Raw genomic sequence first — 21,265 nt, forward strand, 5'->3', positions numbered from 1 at the left:
TCTCCATTTTTTCACTTAGAAAAAAAAATTATTTATACGATTGAGATCCACTAATTAAAGCCATTTTCTGGTATTTGGTTACTGGAGTGTTTGATGTCTCTCTGACAAGACCATGAAATGCATGGAGTGTCCACAGGGACAGAATTTGCTGAACGCGGCTCTTTGTAAATGAGGGGACACAGTGTCGCAGCAGCTCATGAATATGAAACGCCCATGATGCCACCTCAGTGGACTTGGGAACACAGATGAATCCTGTCATGTGCTAAATGAGACCAATTTCTTTCATTTAACTTCATCTTCAATCAGACCTTCTTCCATTTGCCTGTTTAAAATTCCCCATACGTGATGCAGAAGGTAACAGCATTCAGTAAAACAAAGTTTTGCAGCTGCAGAGAAAAATTATAATGATCTCGGGTGTAAAGTTGCCATCTCCTGGAAATGTGGGCGTTCTTTCCTTTCGCTCACGAGCTCTGCTGAGAGTCTGTTGACTTTGAGCGCAACATTGGGGGTTGTCTGGACTGCTCTTCTTGGAGCGTCCCTCCACGGCGTGTCCAGGCCCCTTTCAGATGGGTTATTGAATGTGGCTGTGAATTATGCAGGGTGGACGTGAACCCTCAGCAGCCCACGAGCACTCTGTTGTGGCCAGGGCACTGGGCGGGGGAGCAGCTCTGGGAAGAGGTGGTGTGGGACCGCATGGGGCCTCTGCCGTGGGCGGCACAGTTAGTGGGTGAAGCGAGAGGGGCAGATGTCATCATTCATCACCCGGAGGAACCTGACAAGGTGGGCCAGCCCCTGGTATCATTTACTAAGGCGTCAAGGCCAGAAAGTGCTGGAGTTAGAAGAGACTTTATGTAGCTCTCTAGAAACCCTTCTGGCCACGACCAGAAAATTCCATTCAGAGATCCCCAACCAAGAAAATCAGCAAAGAGTAGAACCTAAACGGACACAGAGAGGAGGGCTTCCCTGCCTGAGCCATCTTTGCCTGGATGGGACCGAGGGCCGGATCAGGGTGCCTCCTTCATTCTCTCCTTCCTCTGCAGGAAGATTTATGCGCCAGGGAAAGAGCCTGAGTAATGCTCAGGGTGTACTCATTGCAAGCGGAGCCTGATCTAAGAAATCACTTTCTGTTCTTGTACCAAAACAAGCCAACAACAGCTAGATGTGAAGGCAGGCTATCATAAGATACGTTGCAGAGATCTGGGGCCAGGGTCTTTGCAGGAGGCAGGCAGGCTTCTTGCTGTCAAGCCATAGGGGCAGAAAAAGATCCCTCTGGGACTTCCCTGGGTACTTAGCATTTTAGTGTGCGGGTGTGATGGTATTACCTGCAATGTGTGTATTTCAGGGCAAGTGGCAGTTTCTCGCATCTTTGAAACCAGTTGTAATTGATCCTACTGGTGTTCCCACGTTTCTGTTATTTATTTCTATTACTTATTTAAGCACCCCTCATTTATGTCTGTGGTTTCATCTGGTAGTTGGTTTGTTGGTAGATCTGTTGGCAGGCTAGTATGCTGGTATCTTGATGAGTTTTCCATTTGGCAACCTCTCTCTTTGGAATTGGCTCTTACTGCTGTTGCTGTTCATTAACAAGCCTTTACTGGGGGCTCCCAGAAGGTGGCATGACGGAGTGGGGCACGCTAGAGATCAAGAGGAAGCCCAGGGTGAAGAGCAGTGTGACCCAGCCTCAGGATGGAAGCCCAGCAGTCCATATGGACCCAATTTGGATGACTCTTCCTCTGTAACTTTGTCCCCAGTCCTCCATTGTTTCTTGTATATGCACAGGCCCTTCCCAGGAGGCCTTGCAGCTCTCAAGTGAGGCAAAGCCTTTGCTGTGATGTCATCAAATCCAGGATGTATCTAAGGATTGCTCTTGGTTGTTCTTGTGAAATGAATCCTGCCTAGGCAACTTTGGGACTCAGTAACACTTATACTATAACTAGAATGATATAGAGAAGATAGACATGGCCCGTCCATGTGTGTGACTTGCAGATTTGAGGGGCATTTATTGATCCAGTTCTGTTCAGTTGTCCTTTAGTTTGCCCATCTTTGGGAATGCAGAAGTGACTGGGATGTGGTCTTCACCCTCCACTAGTTCAGCATCTAGGAGGCAGGCCGAGGGCAAATTTCACTTGCTCTACCTACAGCAAAGTAATCAGGTCCATCCTGTGTCCTTGAATATAAAGCATTGTGGAAAGGTAGAGTAGGAAGCTCTGAATTCTGCCTGTTGGGTTCCAAGATGATTCACAAAGGAAGGGATGTGCATTTTCCTTATTCTGCTCATTTATCATCATTTTTTAAATGTATAGACCCTCCCTTTGCAACTTTTCCATGCTGAGGCCATCTTGGTTTGCCCCTAATATGCCTCCAAAGAGGCCTTGCCTATAGCAGGCACGCAGGCGTCACCTGGCCGGTTGATGCAGGTCCTTCCTCACCTGGCACCTGACGCCCTCTCTCCTGCTCCACCCCGAGCTGCTCTCCTGGGCCCTGCACTCCAGCCACGCCATCCTTCTAGTGAGTTCCTCCTCACCTCCTAGCGCCTTTGTGCACGTTGTCCCCTGCCTGGCTTAGTCCTGTTTATCCTTCAGCGGCCCTGTCCCAGTTCAGAGACCTTCCCTAACTCGACACTCCACTCCCCCAAAATCCTGAACTAGATCTTCTCTGGACTGAATTAAGGGCATTATGCAGCATCCATTCAATAGAAAACTAGATGGTCATTTAAAAGAATAAGATGCACGTGTACATTGAAAAGGACAGATAAAAGTAAGTCGCAGGACTTCCCTGGAGGTCCAGTGGTTAAGACTCCATGCTTCCACTGCAGGGGGCATGGGTTCAATCCCTGGTCGGGGAACTAAAATCCCGCATGCCGCATGGCACAGCCAAAAAATAATGTAAAAAAAAAGAAAAGTTGGGGCTTCCCTGGTGGCACAGTGGTTGAGAGTCCGCCTGCCGATGCAGGGGACACGGGTTCGTGCCTCGGTCCAGGAAGATCCCACATGCCGCGGAGCGGCTGGGCCCATGAGCCATGGCTGCTGAGCCCGTGCGTCCGGAGCCTGTGCTCCACAACGGGAGAGGCCACAACAGTGAGAGGCCCGCGTACCGCAAAAAAAAATAATAATAATAATAATTTTTAAAAAATTGTGTGCTTTTGAATGTCAAGCTTGACACCCTGAATCAGACACCAGGTCACTGGTTCAGGCTTGCAGGTCAAGTAGCCGTCACTGATTGCAGGCAGGGCCGGATCATTCCATGCAGGTAATTTTGTGAAGAAGCGGATTGATTTCTCAAGCCCGTTTTCTTTTTCTAGGTTGGGTCATCCTATGTGTGTGTGTATGAGAGAGAGGGGTGGGGGGAAGGGAAGAGAGAAAGGGGACAGAAACTCCCGGGAACATGTTATATACCCATAAGCAAGCACTTGTCTGTGACTGTAAATCAGAAACTGTAAAATTAGGAAGTTCTTTGAAGTTTGCCCAAAACCTGCTCCACGGCCACCTGTTCCACTGGGGCCGGCAGTTGGATGGCCAGGCTCTGCGACGATGGCTCAAGCTGTCACTGCACCGCATCGCTCCAGCCTGCCTTGGCCTGGCTGTCATCGCTGGCTTGGTCCCGCTCAGGCAGTTCACCGGTTTCTGTTGGACACCAGGCTTCCAATTAGAGAGAAGTCCCACTGTGTGGCCAGCCCCGCCAATGCCGCTCTGAGCGGCCCCTTTGCCAAGGCCCGAGCTGACCTCTGCTCTGTCACAGATGGGCCAGCCCCACGCTCCTTCGTGCGCATTTGGAGGAGGGGGGCGGGGACAAACAGGGAAGCCCACGGGGACTCAGAGTGGACAGTGAGCAGGAGTGCAGCTCCTCAGAGCTGGGAGAAGCTGGGCAGAGTTGACAGGACCCAAATGCTGACATTGCAGAGCAAGAGGGGACTTGGGGAAGACCCCGTCCTGAGCCCTAAGCACAGCAGGGAGCATTTTCTTACCAACTTCTGAATATTCATCTCAGGCTGGGCCTCACACGGAGGAGAGCCAGGAGCAACTAACTGCCTCACGCCGGACCTGTCACACTGCTGATGGCGCATGGCACGGCCAGCTTCCGCCCTGCCCCACTGCAGGGCCCGTGCAGTCCTGCCAGCCTAGGAGCCCTCTCGCCCTGGACTCAGGGACGGTGCCATCAGCAGCCCTCACATGGACTGTATGCTTCACTCGGAGTGAACAGGGACGAGGAAGCTGAATTTCTGTTAGCATAAGAAATAGAAAATTAGAGAATTCCATCTCTAATTCTCTAGCAGGGTAGAGAGATATAATCTAAGCTCTGAACAGCGTCTTTCTAGATAGAGGACTTGCTGAATGTGATTCATTATTTCGGGGCTGGTGTATGTGTCTTCTTTATTTCCCTATCAGCATTTTCTTTTTATTTTCATCCCTTTAATCGCTCTCTTTCTCTGCCTGTCTCTTTCTCTCTGTCTTACTTTCTCTGTCTCTGTCTCTCCCTTGCATGCTTTCTGTCTCTCTTTCCAGGTGCGGCATGTGTAACCCCTCCATTGGAAGCAATAATAAAGATGCCAGGCTGGGAACTGACATTTATATACTCGGGCTTAGCTTGACGGGAACCATCGCAAAGTCTAAATAATGAATAGCCTGAAAGTGGCAGGGGTCTTCCCAGCTGTTCTTGGAATGATTCTGCGTCTCTTAAAAAAAAAAAAAATTTTTTAAATTTAGTCCATGGAAGCAAAAACTAAGGGTGTCTTCACTGCTCTCTCCTCTCTGGAATTTTTCCTCCTTTTAATATTTGCAGTTGGTTTGGGAATTCCAGGACTGTCTCTCCCTGCTTGGCCTTTTTTTCTGCCCCATCTCTTTTTTTCTCTGTGCAGACTGGTTAAAACAAAGAAAGCCCCTCTACCAGTCAGTGATACTCACTGAGAGAAGGCAGTACTTCTTTAAGGTGTTAGGTTGTCCCCAGGAGAAGATGGACGATTTTTCTGCTATAATAAGCAAGTTTCCACGATTAAGTGATGTGCTGTCTCTCTGTTTCTCCACTTGCATGACTTTGTTAGATTGACAAAGGGAATGGCCTCATGTCTCTTCCTATGTTTGTATGTCTGTCTCGTGGAGAGTTCAGAGGAGAATCTCCAAGAGACAGCAAGGGAAGTGTCATCTTTAGAGTTAGTGTTGTTTAGTATATTAGACCCGGTAAATGGAGACTCTGATCCTGGCCACACTGCTGGGAAGCCAGGTCACATCATTAGGCGTAAAGTGACCTTCAGATACAGGCTCAGGGCTGTGACAATTGCAAAGACTAGGATGAGCTGATGCAGGTGTGAACCTTGGTCATAAGGAGGTGCACTCATGGCGACATCCACCTCGTGACACTATGCTTTCCCACTTCCTCTGTCTCTGACCACGCCAGGTTCATTCAGCTTCTCTTTTCTTTTCTCTCCTCTAATAAAAACACTTCCCCAAGTGCTGTCTGGGACTTTCTTCTCATTTCTTTACATTTCTCCTTAGAGAGCTACGCCAGTGGCTTCTAACCTGGAGCAAATGTCAGCATCACCCAAGAAATCTTAGGGAAAAATACAGGCGCCTGAGCCCCACCCCACTAGGAGATTCTAGTGCAACGGGTTCTGGGGTAAAGCCTGAGATTCGGGAATTGTTGAAGTTCTACCTTTGATTCCCATGCACACCTCTACTTCAGCTCCACAGCCCTAGACTGGGGTCCTAGAGGCCGGAGACCACTGTGTCCATTCTACCTAAAGCCTGTAGCCCTAACTGTGGCCGGCATGTTGAAGGTGATAAGTAGCCAGTGGAGAAGCAGGCAAGATCCCCCATTCGTGCTGCTGACGTTTTTGGCTTCTCCTCTCATTGCAGATATTCCTGTTATTCCGGACCTGGAAGAAGTACAGGAGGAAGACTTTGTTTTGCAGATGGCGGCCCCTCCCAGGTATGTTAAATTAATATGAAGTTGGCAGGAGGCAGGGACCATGCCACACGCCATCTCCAGTGGTGCTGCCCCCCAGGGGAGATCCAGATGTGTCTGGATGGGCTCCATCCCAGGGTTCCTATTTTATTAGACGTTTTCTCCCCATTTTGGTCCTTCCCAGCTGCCTACGAGGCTCTGGGTGGGTGGCCCAGCAGCACTCCTGGCACTGGTTCTGCCTGTGGCTCCTCCTCACATTCCGTCTTTCCTGCAGCATCCAGGTCAACCGGGTGATGACCTACCGCGACCTGGACAATGACCTCATGAAGTACGCAGCCTTTCAGACCTTGGTGAGTGAGGCAGCTTCTGTGTAGAGGAGCAGCCTCTCCAGGCAGCATCCACAGGGAGTTCTCAGTTTCTCCAAAGCCTTACAGCCGCTCCTCGGTGGGTCTCTGAGGCTGCCGGCCAACAGTCCCTTTGCCAGAGACATCATCCTTGGGTATTACAGCATCCCTGGACCCACACATACCCAACATATTCCAGTGTTCCCAGGGCCAGTCTCCTTCCTGCTTCCCTGGCTGCCCCCGTGGCATCAGTAGATATGCCGCTGTCATGCCTGCCCTCCTGGTATTGACCTTCCCCCAAGGAGTGCCCAACCTGTAGGACGTCATGGTGTTCCCTCAGTTCTCAGTGGCCATGGGGTCCACCCACAGTTTTGCTCTTTCACAAGGCATTCCTGCAGGTCTGGATTTGGGAAGTTCTACCACACTCAGCCTGGTCCCCCTCTCTTTGCCAGAGGTCATTGTCTGAAGGCCTCCGAGGTGCACAGCCCGCCTTTTTTTTCTTTTTTTTTAAAGATTTTATTTATTTATTTATTTATTTATATGTGGTCTTAATTAATTATTTATTTTATTATTTTTTTGGCGTTGTTGGGTCTTCGTTTCTGTGCGAGGGCTTTCTCTAGTTGCAGCAAGTGGGGGCCACTCTTTATCGCGGTGCGCGGGCCTCTCACTATCGCGGCCTCTCTTGTTGCGGAGCCCAGGCTCCAGACGCGCAGGCTCAGTAGTTGTGGCTCACGGGCCTAGTTGCTCCGCGGCATGTAGGATCTTCCCAGACCAGGGCTCGAACCCGTGTCCCCTGCATTGGCAGGCAGATTCTCAACCACTGCGCCACCAGGGAAGCCTTTTTTTTCTTTTTTTTTTTCTTTTTTTTCCCCTGCACATTCACAGGATGGAGAGATCGACCTGAAGCTCCTCACCAAAGTCCTGGCTCCGGAGCATGAGATTCGAGAGGTACGTAGCGGTGGCAGTGCCTGACCCTCATTCCCGGGAACAGCTGGCTCCGAGGCTGCCCTCGGCGGGAGGCCGGCTATGACCGAGGGGACGGCCTCCCCCAGCTCACCCCGCGATGCCTGTCTCGGCAGGACGACGTCAGCTGGGACTGGGACCGTCTGTACACTGAGGTGTCCTCAGAGCTCCTCAGCGAGTGGGACGTGCTGCAGGCGGACAAGGAGGACCCCGTGGGACAGCAGCCCTCACACACCTGAGCCCGGGGGTCGCTCTCCCTGCATGCGGTCACCTCTGCTTTGGACTCGAGACAGAGGCCATAAACCTAAAACTAAAGAAGCTTGCAAGCAGCTCAGAATTTTTATGTGGACTATTTTGTAATAAAAATATCTATTTTCAGTAGACCGCATTGGATCGTTCGACTGTAAGAAACTGCTTTTTTCTGTAGCCCTCTCTTCCGTTTCTTTCCAGCACTCCCTTGGAAAGATTCGTCAAGAGTGAAGGAGGGCATCTCTCCCCATCGCTGAAGCTTGGGAGGGAAAGCTAGATTCAGGGGGAGAAGTGGTGGTGCTCCTGGAAGCCGTTCAGTTCACAGAGGCCACAGCAGCTCCCCGGAGCATCTACCTGTGAGCACCTGGACGCAGGGATACGGGAGGTGGCATGCGGCTGCCTGCTGGGGTCCTGGGGAGGGCCTGGCCACGTGCCTTTCTCACTTTGGACGGTCAGTTATGTCGGTGAAGTTGCACTGTCTCCTTCGAGCTTTCAGCGGGCGTGATCGTATGACCCATTGCCCACGTCAGGGTTTGGTGGCTCTTCTAACAGCACGCCCCTTTCCCCCCTCTTCCTGCAACCCATGCCTGGGGCTTCCAAAGCACATGTTTCCTTTCTGCCACAGGTTCCCAGGGCCTTGTTTCTGGTTCTCATTAGCAGGGGCCAGCTCAGCAGCCCTGAGACGTCCACAGAAACACTCTCTCAGGGAGCCCGGGCCTCTGCTGACCTTTCAGAGGTGTAGCTGTTTGTCTCCGTTGCTTCCCCCAAGCATCATCACTGCCTGTTTCCAAAATGTGCCAAGATCTGGAGCAGAGCCCAGTCCTTTTTCTAAACAGAAACATCTTTTGTTTTTGTTTTTCTCTTAACTCCCCAAGACATCTCATCTGAGGACAGGACGCCTCCCCGCCCGCCTCTCCTAGATGCCACTCTGGATCGGGCCCGCGCAGTCTGGCGGCAGCTAACCAAGCCCCACTCCTGGCCGTGGGGAGTGCTGAGTGCTGAGTGCTGCTCTCACCCAGCCTGGAAAGCCCTTCATTAAAATTCAGAAAAACAAAGAGGCTCAACACTTCAAAAACACACTGGGGGTTATTTTTTGTCTGACTACAGTACCCTTCCCTGGTGAGCCACCGGCTCTGGAGCAGGCAAAGAGAATACTTCTCTGTTAATGATAAACTCAGGGATTTAGTGGCTTTGGGGGCTCGTTTCTTCCTTTTCCAGAGTCACACTTTTAGCCCAGACAGCCCCTCTTTGGAGTAATTCCCATGGTCACTGAGAAGTTTCCATCCAGGCTGGTTTTCCTTGAGCCTGCAAGACTCTGAAACCCAAAGGAGGAATTGCTGTATTTCGAGTACCTTAATCGCTGGCAAGTTCAACTGCCTCAGGACGCTGATAACCTTGAGGGTCTTCAGCCAGCTCGAGCAGGGCCTGGGGGTTGACTTCCTTCCTCCCTTTACTTCTCAGACACCTTTATGTTCCAACCAGCGTTGTCGCCCACCCAAGACTTCAGAGGGCCTCCCAGGAAGATGGCCCAAGAGGGATGATAGAATGGACAAGCTTCGACAGGTACCTCAGTGTGGTTTTCTACAGACACCGGCGGGGGGCGGCGGGGAGGAGGCGTGGAGCGGGCCTCCTGCGTGTGGCGGATTGACTGGGTCCTTACCAGTTTCTCCCAGACTGGCTCATGTCCGAGAAGCCCCAGCTGGTCTCTGGCAAAATCTACCGTGGTGTCTCTGGCATGGGGTGGTGGCTGCAGAGCTGCTGTTCGTAGGCCGAGCCCTGGTGGGAAAGTCGGTTCCTTCACGAGATTCTGATTACCACGTAGGACGCGCCAGGCGCTGTTCCAGACACTCCAAGCAAAACTCCCTTCTCTCAAAGCGCTTCCGTTCTGGTGGGGGAGATGGACCAATACGTAAGATAGAGAGGGCATCCGATGGTAATCGGTGCTATGGAGAAAAATCCAGCAGCACGGGGAAGGGAGTGCTGGGCTCGGGGTGCAGTGTTAGATGGGGCGGTTAGGGGAGGTCTCACTGAGAAGGTGACATTTGAGCAAAGACCTGAAGAAGGTGAAGGAAGGAGCGGGACTGGTCCCTTGGGAAGAGCATTCCAAGGAGGGAGGAGAGTGTTTGCAAAAGCCAAGAGGGGGGCCTAGGCCCGGCTGCTTTGAGTAGCGGCAGGAGGCGGTTGACTGGCGGGAGGGGACCAGGGGAGAGGAGACGCTGTGTCTTGCTGGGCCCAGCCCTGGGCCCACCACAGAAGAGACCTCTGTGCATGTAGGGTCCGCTCTCCCCAGTGACATGCGCACCGTCAGGCTCCGTGGGCCCGTCAGGCCGCCTTTGGAAAACTTTCCTGAGAGGCCTGCAGGGCCCCTCCATGCCTCGGCCTGGGAAGAAGGGTTGATGCCTCATCGAGGGAGACGGGAACCGTGGGCTCTTCTGCCACAGAACTGAGGCCAGGCGGCTGCTGCCAGCTCCCCCAGGCAGGGGCGTGCCGTGTGCGGGGCAGGTGGCAGTACCGTGAGGCCCCTGAGTGCCTCGCTCCCCGGGAACCTGTAGTTCTGATGAGAAGCTCAAGCAAGAAATTCATGTGGGCAGGCCGGCCTGTGGCTGAACCTGAGGCCATCTCCACCCCTGATGGTTGCCTCGTCTTTGCTAAACCCCAGAACACCCCCAGACAGGCTTCTGGAGCTACATGCTCCAGACGGAAATGGACTCCAGTGCTGGCCAGTGTTGCTGGACCAGAGTGCTGCTCACAGAGATCAAGGCCTTTCTTGCTTACTGGTGAGGGCGGCTCCTAGGAGCGTTGGTGCTGGAATGAAAGGTAGGATTTGCCACAGCATGATAAGGAAGCTTAGCATCCTTGCTCTGCTTGCCCAAGCAGTGCTATGCTTTTCTCCCAGAGGCCAAAGAGTCAGTGGGGAAGTGCGTGAGTGGAGGGGGTAAGGAGCAGTGTCAAAGAACACAGATTCTGGAATCAGGCGGGCCTGGGGTCCAGTCGCATCTCTTCACTTAGTCGCTGTGGGTCCTTGAGCAAGCTGCTTTCCCCTTCTTTTCTTTTTTTTTTTAATATATAGATTGATTTATTTATTTATGGCTGAATTGGGTCTTTGTTGCTGCGCAGGGGCTTTCTCTAGTTGTGGTGAGTGGGGGCTACTCTTCAATGCGGTGCGCAGGCTTCTCATTGCGGTGGCTTCTCCTGTTGTGGAGCACGGGCTCTAGGTGCGCGGGCTCTAGAGCGCAGGCTCAGTAGTTGTGGCACACGGGCTTAGTTGCTCCGCGGCATGTGGGATCCTCCCAGACCAGGGCTCGAACCCGTGTCCCCTGCCTTGGCAGGCGGATTCTTAACCACTGCGCCACCAGGGAAGCCCCTGCTTTCCCTTTCTGATCCTGTTTTTTCTCATCTGTAAAATGGGGATAATCTTAGGATTGTAATGCCTGGTAAAATCTGACTGCTATTCGATTTTGGAACTGATGGGGTGGAAAAGTGAACCTAGGGGAAGTCACATTGGATATTTTATTGCAACAACAAACATCTGCATCTCTCAAGGGGCTCCCACCTCCGTTTCCCCTCCTGCATCATCTTTCAGCCATGGATAGAGAATGGTTTGGTACCAGGGTTTTTTGTTTTGTTTTTATAACAACTTTATTGGGGTTTAATTTGCATGCCTTAAAATTTACCCCCTGAAAGTATACAATGCAGTGATTTTAGTAAATTTATGGAGTTATGCAACCATAACCATAATTCTGTTTCCGGAACATTTTCATCATCCTATAAGGCTCCCTTGTGTCTGTTTACAGTTAATCCCCACTCCCACTCCCAGCTCCAGGCAACCACTGATCTGCTTGCTGACTCTTGATTGGTTGTTTCTGGAAATTTCATATAAATGGACTCATATAATGTGGTCTTTTGAGTCTGGCTGCTTGCACTTAGTGTATTTTCAAGGTCCATCCATGTCGTAGCATGTGCCAGTGGTTCATCCTTTGGAATGCTGAATGTTACTCTGTTGTATGGACACGTACCACATTTTGTTTATTCCTCGGTTGATGGACTTTTGAGTTGTTTCTAGTTTGGGCTTAAGAATAAAGCCCCTGTGGACATTCATGGCCATGTCTTTGTGTGGACAGATGTTTTCATTTCTCTAAGGTAGATTCCTAAGAGTGAAATTGCTGGGTCAGATGGTGTATTTATGTTTAACTTTGAAGAAACTGCCAAAACTGTTTTCCAGGGCGTTGGTTTTATTTGTTTGTTTATTTGTTTGTTTTTCAGTGCTTTAGAGTATCAGGATTAATTCAGTAAAAATGAAGATTTTTTTTCTTGTCTCCTTTCCCTACGTGTTTCAAAGGTCACTGCTAAGTTTATAGGAGGCACAATCTCCTGATTCCTCCCTCCCTGACTTCTTTCTGTCATTGAGCTTATCTCTGTTGAGAACACAGAGCTCATCTGTCTGCTCTCCCCACCAGCCTGTAAGCTTCTTCAGGGTAAGACCAGGTGTTCTTTGGGTTTCTGTCAAGGCCTTTGCATAGTCCAGGCGTTCAAAGTCAAATAAGACGTGGTCCTGACCCCAAGGAGCTTACAAGCTAGTAGAGAAATAGACAAGATTCCTCTGTGTTCTCAAAGCATTGGTTTTGAAAAACAGAGGCTTTCCAGATGAGTGGAGGAACCCAAATGATCCACTGCAAAGTGCAGGTGAAGAGAGAGAAAGGGAGCTCGGTTTGTCCACTAAGAAATACAGAGGTGGGTTGGTTTGCTTAAAGCAGGGGTCAGCGTACTGCAGCCTGTGGACCAAATCCAGCCTGCCACCTGTTCTTGTTCACTTTTACTGGAACACGGCCATGCTCCTTAATTTACATACTGTCTATGGCTGCTTTGGGGCTGCAGTAGCAGAACTGAGTTGTGACAGAGACCATGTGGCCTGCAAAGCCTGAATTATTTACTCTCTGGCCCTTTACAGAAAAAGTTTGCCAATTCCTCCTTAGACGAAAGAATGAAGGTGACAAATAACAACAGCCGCAGACTCCCAAAGTTCAGATGCTTGTTGCTATTCAGAAATGCAATCGCAGTAGGAGTGATGTGAGTTAGATGTAAGGAAAAACTGGAAGGGTGGGAAGATTCTGGCTCCTAAAAGAGAGACACAAATTTCCCTTAAGAAAAGGAAAAAACAAACAAAAACCACTTATCAGTTGCAGCAAAGTTGGGACAGAATCTATCTGGAGACAAAAAGCTGGAAAGAGTGACTGGGTTCCTTGGCCTTTGATCCTGTTTGAGATGTGGGGTGAGGGGAGTCTCTAGGAATCAAATACCTTTGGCGACAGGCTGAGAATAATGAGGAGAAAGCCCAGTGGAAGGGGGTTAGGAGCAAGGGAGGGAGAAAAGCCTGATTTTTCCGTTGGTGAAGTAGAAATCAGAAAGTAAGGGTCTTGGGAGCAGCCAGAGAAAGAGGCTGCCCCTCTTGTGGCCAAGGCGGAGTGAATTAATTCCCGGCATATGTTCCCAGCATCTGTCATGGTGACCTGGACCGGAGGGTTCAGCGAGAGAGGGGACCATGCCAGCGCCGAGCATTAGCCCAGAATTCCCGGGCCACAGAGGCTTTTGGCTCCCACAGAATGACGGCTGTCCAGCTCTCCTAGCAGCATCTGCCACAGCTGCAGCAAACAGTGCTGTGGGGGGGGAGGGGGTGCCCCCCACGAGAGAACACCTGCTGTGAAGGGGCTGGACGAAGACCAGAAAGAGTCCTGCAAAAGGCTGTCTCTTCCAGATCTCGGGCTGCAGTGGCTTCGACCCGCCAGCCACGCGTCCTGCCAGCAGACTGGAGGTGACGCACAGGACGGCACTGAGAGGGGCAGGGGAGCCACGGCCCTGGATGGAAAGGACGCACAGGGTTGGGACGCCCTTCTAAGTACCAATCTCAGAAACCCCCCGGATACTATTTGGGCTGCTTGGTGCTATTCCCTCAGGAATCAGAGGTCAACCCGGAGGGGGCAAGGTAAGAGGGCACGGAGGCTAAGAATGCAGACGATGCCAAGTTCAAGTCCCTGTGCTTCCAGGTCACAGCTGCATACCTCCTTGTGCGTCCGTTTTCTTATCTATAGAGCGAGGTAGAAAACAATTCCTGTCTTTGTTGTAGCGTTATGATGATTAAACCACGTACTATACGTCAAGTGTCCGGCACGAAGCAAGCACTCGATGGTGATTAGTTCTGATCACACTGGGTGGACAGGCAACATTCCCCCTGATGGCAAGTCATGGGCATTAGGCACTGACAGCACCTATGTGGGCATCTAACCCAAGGTCGTGAGCTGGAGGTCCACGGACCGACTTCGACCCACAGGACATGATTGATTTGGCCAACACATAAGTTTGGTTTTTTTAACTGAAGTATAGTTGATTTACAGTGTTGTGCCAGTCTCTGCTGTACAGCAAAGTGACTCAGTTTTATACATATATACATTCTTTGTTTATATTCTTTTCCATTATGGTTTATCACGGGGTATTGAATATAGTTCCCTGTGCAATAAAGTAGGACCTTGCTGTTGATCCATTCTAAATGTAATAGTCTACATGTTACCAACCCCAAAGTCCCAGTCCATCCCTCTCCTTCCCGCCCCCCTCCCCATCCTTGGCAACCACAAGTCTGTTCTGTATCTATGAGTCTGCTTCTATTTTGTAGATACGTTCATTTGTGCCATAGTTGAGATTCCACATATAAGTGACATCATATGGTATTTGTCTTTTCTCTTTCTGACTTACTTCACTTAGTATGATAATCTCTAGTTGCATCCCAACACACGACTTTTTAATTGTTTGGTTACTTACCAACATTTAAAATGGAAAAGTTTCACATTAAACCCAGATTTCCAGCCTCTCTTAGGAAATTGGGGGATCTGTCCACACTGGGGCCACAGTCACTAGGGCAGTGACTGACGTGAGCGGAGAGGCCAGAGCTCCCCTGGGTAAGGGCAGGTCAGCACGCCCCACCCCACTCTCACCCTCACTTACATTTCTGCCTGGACACTGCAGGCACTGACTTTGAGACCCCTGCCCGCCCTCCTCATTTTGCCTGTAAGGGTCCTGTTCCCCAGGGGCACTCACCCAAGGTCATGGGTACTGGAACTCGAGTCCTGAATTGCAGGCTGGCCAGTGTCCTTTGTCAGTAATCAGGACCCTCTGCCTGATGGATAAGCTAAAACCACACGAGCTCTGGAGAAGACCTAGTTTCCCTACCCTGGAGTCATCCCCCTCTGATCAGGAAGCTTAACCCTGTTTCCATCATGGTCTGACAAGAGTTTGAGCAGAGTCCTGGGATATCTCCAGGGCCAATAACTGGACCCTCAGCCATTTGCCCTCCGCTGAATTGTTTAAACTCTGCCCTGGAGCTGACGGCATTTGCTCAGGATGAGGGTCCAGCTCAGCAGTCAAAGTTAGCAGGTTTGCCTTCTTTCTGTGGCTGCCACCAGTGCGTCAGTCATGCTACTGAGGTGTGATGGAGAAGGGAGCAGCTGAGGCTGCAGAGAATGTGTCTGGCTTTCAGGCTTCAGGGACAGGAGAGCACACCCCATCCGCCGGCCAGCAGGGTCCCCATGCCGAGCTCAGGAGGAGGGACAGCCCTGGCTGCGCCACTCAGCTCGCCCTTCAGGAGAACTTGCACAAGGAGTGATGTGCCTTCAGGATCAGCCTGCAGGCCGAGGCCATGAGCTTCCCAGGCAGCAGCCAGCCAGTTGCTGAACGTGGCGGCGGTGCAGGGCTCACCGATCCTGGCCAGCACAGGATTCCTCTGGGACAGTCTTTGCCCCAGAGCTCCCCTGGGTCTGGCCAGGGCTTTCTCAGAGCTGCACAGTGGTCTGAGACCCTTGCTATCCAATCCTCCTTCCTCCCCTCTCTCTTCACAGCTGTCAGACCTTCATCACCACCTGAAGCCTTTCCCTGTTACCTCCTGCTTCCTCTCCCCTTTATCTTTCTGTCCTGGTGTCTGCTTCTCACAGGACCCAAACAGTGGGCCTGGGGTGGTCCAGCTAGACTTGGTGAGGAAAGACTCCCAGGCAGGGCTGAGAGGAGACAGCTGGTTAGGGGTGTGGGTAGCGGCTTCTCCCCCAAATCCATATGCCTCCCAAACCCCAGTGGCATGGCTGGGGTGTGGGCTGGGTTTGGAGAGGGATAGACGGGGGTTGACCAGAGCTCGATCCCTCTCTCACTCATGGAAGTGCCGACTTAGAACCCAGTCCAGCTGAGGAGGCCTGAGAAGGAGGAACTGAAATCCCACAGTGGACATTTGGCAAAAGAATCTGGTGTCCTCTCAGCAGGAGAAGATAGCTCCCTTTCTTTGCTGGGGTCGGGCACGAAGAGCCTCTGTTGGTGGCTTTATGGGCAGAGAACAGGGGGTGTCACGGTTACCAGGCCTACCAGGAGACAGGGTGTGCCCTCCAGAGGGCCACATGTTACCCATCATGGTCTGGGGGCGTCACTGCTGAAGGTGGGAGAAGAGATGGTGTTTAGGCGACTGCCGAGATCTCTCCAGGGGCAGGGACCTGGTAGCCGAGCCCCCCATGCCACACAGCGGTCGGGGCAGCATGCTGTCCGCTGGCAGAGGGGAGGCTGCCTCGGGCTTTGTGAAGGGCCAGGCTCGTTCTGACTGAAGCCCAGTGGGCAGCACTACCCTGTACCTAAGGCACAACACCCTCCACGGTGCTCGTGCAGTTTTAAGGACAAAGACAATGCAACCAAGACTGAACAAGGAAGCCACCTCCCAGGGTGTAGCTGGAGGAGAAAGCACTTGGTAGGGGAAGCTAAGCAAAGAGAAGAAGTCAGTTTAGCTCTTTAACTAGAGAACAGAAAAAACAATAATAAAACCAAAACCTGGGTAAGGCAGGGCAGGGCAGAGCGGGGCGGGGATATACATAGGGGCAGGAGGGAACTCTTTAGGGTGATGGAAATGTTCCATCATTTGATTGTGGAGATGGTTACATGTCTGTTTATAAAACTCATCAAACTATCCACTTAAAAATGGGTGTGTTTTTATTGTATGCAAATTGTACCTCGATAAGCATGACTTTAAAAAGAGTCTCCCCGTCACTCCCTCATCACCTCAGGTAGCCGAGCTGGCCGAGTTTCTGTTTGTCCCACAGCATCGTACCAATTTTTGCAACATCCCCCGTGCCATGGTGCCCGCCAGCTTGGCCGTCCCTGAGAACTGGGTCGGGAAGCAGAGAGGCCCTGCAGTGCCACCTCCGCCCCTGCCCCTCAGACTAGGGGTCTGCTCAGACTCCGGAGCTAGCTTTAAAATTTTATCTGCAGTTTAATTTTTCATGATTTTCTATGAAAGGGAAATACAGCAAGTTTGACTAGGTAGTCAATTTGTAGTCCAATTTGAAGTAAAATACAGGCATTTGGGAATCATTTTTGACTTTCTAATGGGAACGCAGGCCCGTTGAACACAGAGCAAGGAAGGACACAAGGAACCTTGAAGACCCAAGACCTTTTGAAATAGATGTGACCCTAGAGAGAGCAGGCTGTGCCATTTTTTGCATTGCAAGAAATCTTTTGTTTGTTTTTTTTTTTTTTTTTTGCGGTATGCGGGCCTCTCACTGTTGTGGCCTCCCCCATTGCGGAGCACAGGCTCCGGACACGCAGGATCGGCGGCCATGGCTCACGGGCCCAGCCGCTCCGCGGCATGTGGGATCTTCCCAGACTGGGGCATGAACCCGTGTCCCCTGCATCAGCAGGCGGACTCTCAACCACTGCGCCACCAGGGAAGCCCGCAAGAAATCTTTTGACCTGGGGGATGAGCAGAGACTTAGGAACATCTGATGCCAGATCTTAAAAAAAAAAGTTTCTCTCTTTAAAAGCTTACAAATCCCATTTAAAAAATATGATCTTTACTAACATATTCACCAAATGATGCATATACATATCTACATAATCACTAAACTAAAAACTATATATCTAAATGTAGTGAATATCCCTTATTACCCTGCCCTGCCCGGACCCGCTGGATTAGAGTCCGGGCAGGAGACACCTGAGAATATGCATTTTAAACAAGCACCTTCCCAAACCCCCAACCCTATTCGAGAACCTTGCAAACTGCCGGCTCACAGGCTGAAGTCTGCACTCACGGTATACTGGCTAAAACAGTTTTCTTGACATTTTTACATTAGCGGTCAATATTTAAAAATCAGGAGTATCACCGGAAAAATGAACAGACCTCTGCTTCTTGGAAAGATGCGGCAGTGCCAAGCCCTCTTCCCCTCACCGCACTACCTGGAGGGGACAGGACAGGGCTTGGGGCCCCCAGCGCCCCCAGGCCCTGCTTCTTTCCTCTGGCTTCCATGGACATTTTGAGTTTGTGACCCCTGGGCAAAGGAGATGGCAATACTTGTGTCTGTCAGTGCCAACACCAGGTACCTGGGCTTAACAAGCAAGGCCAATTCTGGTGCAGCTTCCTCCCTGTATGTAGGCCCACCTTCGCCCTGCTTTGCAGAGCTTATGTGGAAGGCGTCGGTTCACCCCTCCTCACCCCTCTGCTCTCTGTCCTTTGGCAGCTGCTGCCAGATGTGTTTTCGGAAATGATCCAAACATGCAACGTGCCCCCTGCTCCAGGTTGAGTACTGTACCTGGTGTAGAAATCAGTGTTTCTAAAAGCATAGTTCACAGACCACCTGTGTGGACCCTCCAGGGAAGGCTTACAAAATGCAGAGGCCTGGCCACCACCCTAGACCTGGGGAATCAGAATCTCTGGGGTGGGACCTGAGAATCTGCATTTTAAATGTGGTGCCCCAGGTGATTTTGGTGCACCTTAAGGCTTTAAGACCTGTAGTCATCTAGAGGGAGGAGAGTGATTGTAGGTTTAACTGGGCCCTGGGTCAGATCGGCCTCTTGGGTCTTTGGCCTCCTTGAAGGAAGACAGTCCTTTCCCCAGCCCTGAGCCTCCACCACAAACAAAGCCTGCTCCCCACCCCCCAGGGCAGCAGGCCCCCAGGGCTCGGCCCTCTATCAGATTCCATCTCCTGTCACTTTCAGAACCAGTTCATTATTCCTTTATTATTCTCGTTCTCCAGCTTATCATTATTAATAATCATTCTAGACAGGCCGGGGTGCTGACAGCTACCCCCTTGTCCATTCTTTCTGTCTGTTTTAATCCTGCCTGCTTATCTGGCATTAACCTGATCTTTTCCCCCATTTAATTAAGCCACATTGGTCAGCCCACTACTGCCCACGTGGAGACGGGCGCGAGCGGTTCTCCTGATAGGCAGAGGAGTGATGGGCTCTGTGGCCTGGACATTCCACCTCCCCAGAGGGGCCTGAGGGCAGGGACATGAGTCCCAGGCAGGGCCACATCGGGTCTGGAGGGCTGGGGAGGCAGGGCTGGTTGATGACCAGTCCCCATCGAAAAGCAGTGCTTCTCAAACCTTAGCCTCACAATCACGGGGAGGGCCTGTTGAAACGCAGACCCCTGGGCCCCCTCAGGGATTCTGATTTGGTGGGCAGCCATGAATGTGAAATCCTAATAAGCTCCCAGATGGTGCTGATGCTGCTGGTGTGAGGACCACACCTGGAGTAGCCCCACATCAGCAGGCTGACCTCAGCTTAGGGACGGACACTGGCCAGGCCCAAGTGTGCCTTGATGGGAATGGATTGAAGAGGAAGAGACTTGAGCAGGGGGAAATTACTTCAATTCCCCGCTGTTGGTGAGGGCCTGAGCCAAGGGAAGCTCAGACTGAAAGGGAAGGGATGGATATGGATTCAGTGCCTGCTCTAGAGAGGCAAGCGGGTCTCAGTGACAGTAGGAGCAGTGAAGGAGAGAAAGTGAAGACACCTCTGTGGTTTTGAGTAACGGGCAGCACAGTGGTGCTTGACAGAAATAAGTACAAAGGAAACACATGGGGGCGGAGTAGGGATATGCTGAGGTCAAGACAAGCTACCGAGCTTGCAGGGCGTAGAGAAAAATGAAAGTGCAAGGCCCACTGTTCAAAAATGATTAAGAATCTCAAGATGGGGAGAACCGCGCATTAGCCCAAGCGTGGGGCCTTTCTAAAGTGCAGGGCTCTGTGCAACTACACGACCACATGCCACAAAGCCGGCCCTGGCCAGATTCCCATAGTAGCTTCATAGCCAGACAGAACGACCATCACCTTGGCGGCCTGCCAGTCACTCTGCAGGTCTCTTGGGTGACTGGAACGTCCACTTCTGACGCCACTGAGACTAAATGAGAGGTCATAGGGCCTGAGTCACAATTAGAGTCTTATGAGGGAAAAGGCCCAACTAGGAAAACACAATGGGTTAATACCTCAGAGAAGTTGCCCGTAAGACACAGGGAAGGGTACCATGGCCAGTATTTATACGAAGTCACCACATTCAGGACAACCCGACAATGTCTGCGGATGGACCTTTAGTTTTTTAAGGCACCACTGATGGTGCATCTACCCTTTCCAGGCATTGCGCAAAGTCCTTTAATGTATTACTTTACTATCCTTGCAACTACCCCATAAAATGTGTATTATTGTCCCTCTTTTACAGATGAGGAAACTGGTGGAGAGAGGCACAGTCACTTGCTAGTGAGGGAGGGAGCCAGCTCCTGAAGGCTGAGTGTGCGTCTGGGGCTGGGAGTCACAGTGCAAACAACCAGAGAACTGGGGGACTGATGTGGCGGGGGGCGGGGCGCTAGGGGACAGAGCCTTGCACGTGCCTGGGTGTCACAGGGAAACGCATAGACACCCAAGTGCCCGCCAAAGATGGAAGAATTTAGAGCAATTAAAATGTTTTGCCTGGGAGCTGTTTGGAGGCTTTTTTTTTTTTTTTTTTTGAAGCGAGAGTTTTCTGACTTCAAGGTGTTAACAGGCTCTCTAAATGGTTTTGTTTTTTAATTGCAGAAAATGACTGTGGAGCCATTAGATTTTTGCCTGTCTGCAGTTGTTTCTGAGCCCTTTCAGTCCTCCTCCTTCTATTTATTCTATTTAATTCAGTCAGGTAGCTCCAGGGCAATGGAGATCAATACTGCTCTTTGATAGGAAGGAGTCAGGTTTGAAACCTAGAGATAAAACTGACACATTTTGTATAAATTTAATTAAAAATGCACCTTTAGTGGCTTGTTGCAGGCACAAAGCCGAGAGTCTATCTCTCCATCTCCCTCTCTCTCCCCTCGCCCCTCTCTCTCTCTTCCTCTGCCTCTCTCTCCGTCTCTCTTTCCTTTCTTGGTCCTGACAGGGAGATCTCTAACTCTGCCTTGCCACAGCCTCGTTTCATGAGTCTGGACTTGAAACTTCTGCGCTGAGGGACACTGAGGGAAGGGGATGAACTTCTAAGCAGATCAGCCCGCCTCCTTTCCCCAGAGTAGGCTGGGGAGAGGGATGCTGCAGGGAGAGGACTTCGGAGCAGAAGCCCAGGCTGGGATGGGTTTGCTTTTCTTCTTAAAACCCTTTTTCTTTTGGTCCCCTGGCCCGCAGGCTCAGAGGAGCCTCTGGTCCAGAGCCTGCAGCCCCTACTCCTGTCTCTGTGTCTCTGTCTCTTGATGGTTTTGACCTGCCTGCCGCTGCAGCTGCTGGCGCCTCCTGGGGTCCTGGTGGGGTCCCGAGACAGCGGGGGAGGTACAGAAGGCCCCAGCCCCTCTCCAGTAACCCCAGGGCCGCGGCACACATTTGTCTTGTGTTTTACAATCCACCCCTTCACCTCCTTCCCGCCGCCTCTCCCCCTATCGCTCTCTCAGTCCCATTTGGCTTTCCTCATTTTTCACTTGAGTGGGTTTCCTATCCCCGACTCAACTCTGGCCTCACTCTGCTCAACGCCAATAAAACACACTCAACACAGGTGGAACAAGGTGCCCGGGG

At 51.4% G+C, this 21,265-nt stretch overlaps 1 protein-coding gene across 1 annotated transcript in view; it reads left to right on the forward strand.

Annotated features, from left to right (window-relative positions):
* The window catches only part of IFT43 (intraflagellar transport 43), an 87,477-nt gene extending 79,867 nt beyond the window's left edge, over positions 1 to 7,610 (forward strand). Inside the window, exons 6-9 of the mRNA XM_081228877.1 lie at positions 5,850 to 5,922; positions 6,173 to 6,248; positions 7,128 to 7,190; positions 7,322 to 7,610. Of these exons, the coding sequence (XP_081085003.1) occupies positions 5,850 to 5,922; positions 6,173 to 6,248; positions 7,128 to 7,190; positions 7,322 to 7,444 (335 nt within the window). The 3' untranslated portion in view covers positions 7,445 to 7,610. The remainder of the gene's footprint in view (positions 1 to 5,849; positions 5,923 to 6,172; positions 6,249 to 7,127; positions 7,191 to 7,321) is intronic.
* Positions 7,611 to 21,265: the final 13,655 nt, after the last annotated feature.

Source organism: Mesoplodon bidens (assembly GCF_964165515.1).
Source record: "Mesoplodon bidens genome assembly, chromosome: 3".
In the NCBI taxonomy this organism is placed as follows: domain Eukaryota; kingdom Metazoa; phylum Chordata; class Mammalia; order Artiodactyla; family Ziphiidae; genus Mesoplodon; species Mesoplodon bidens.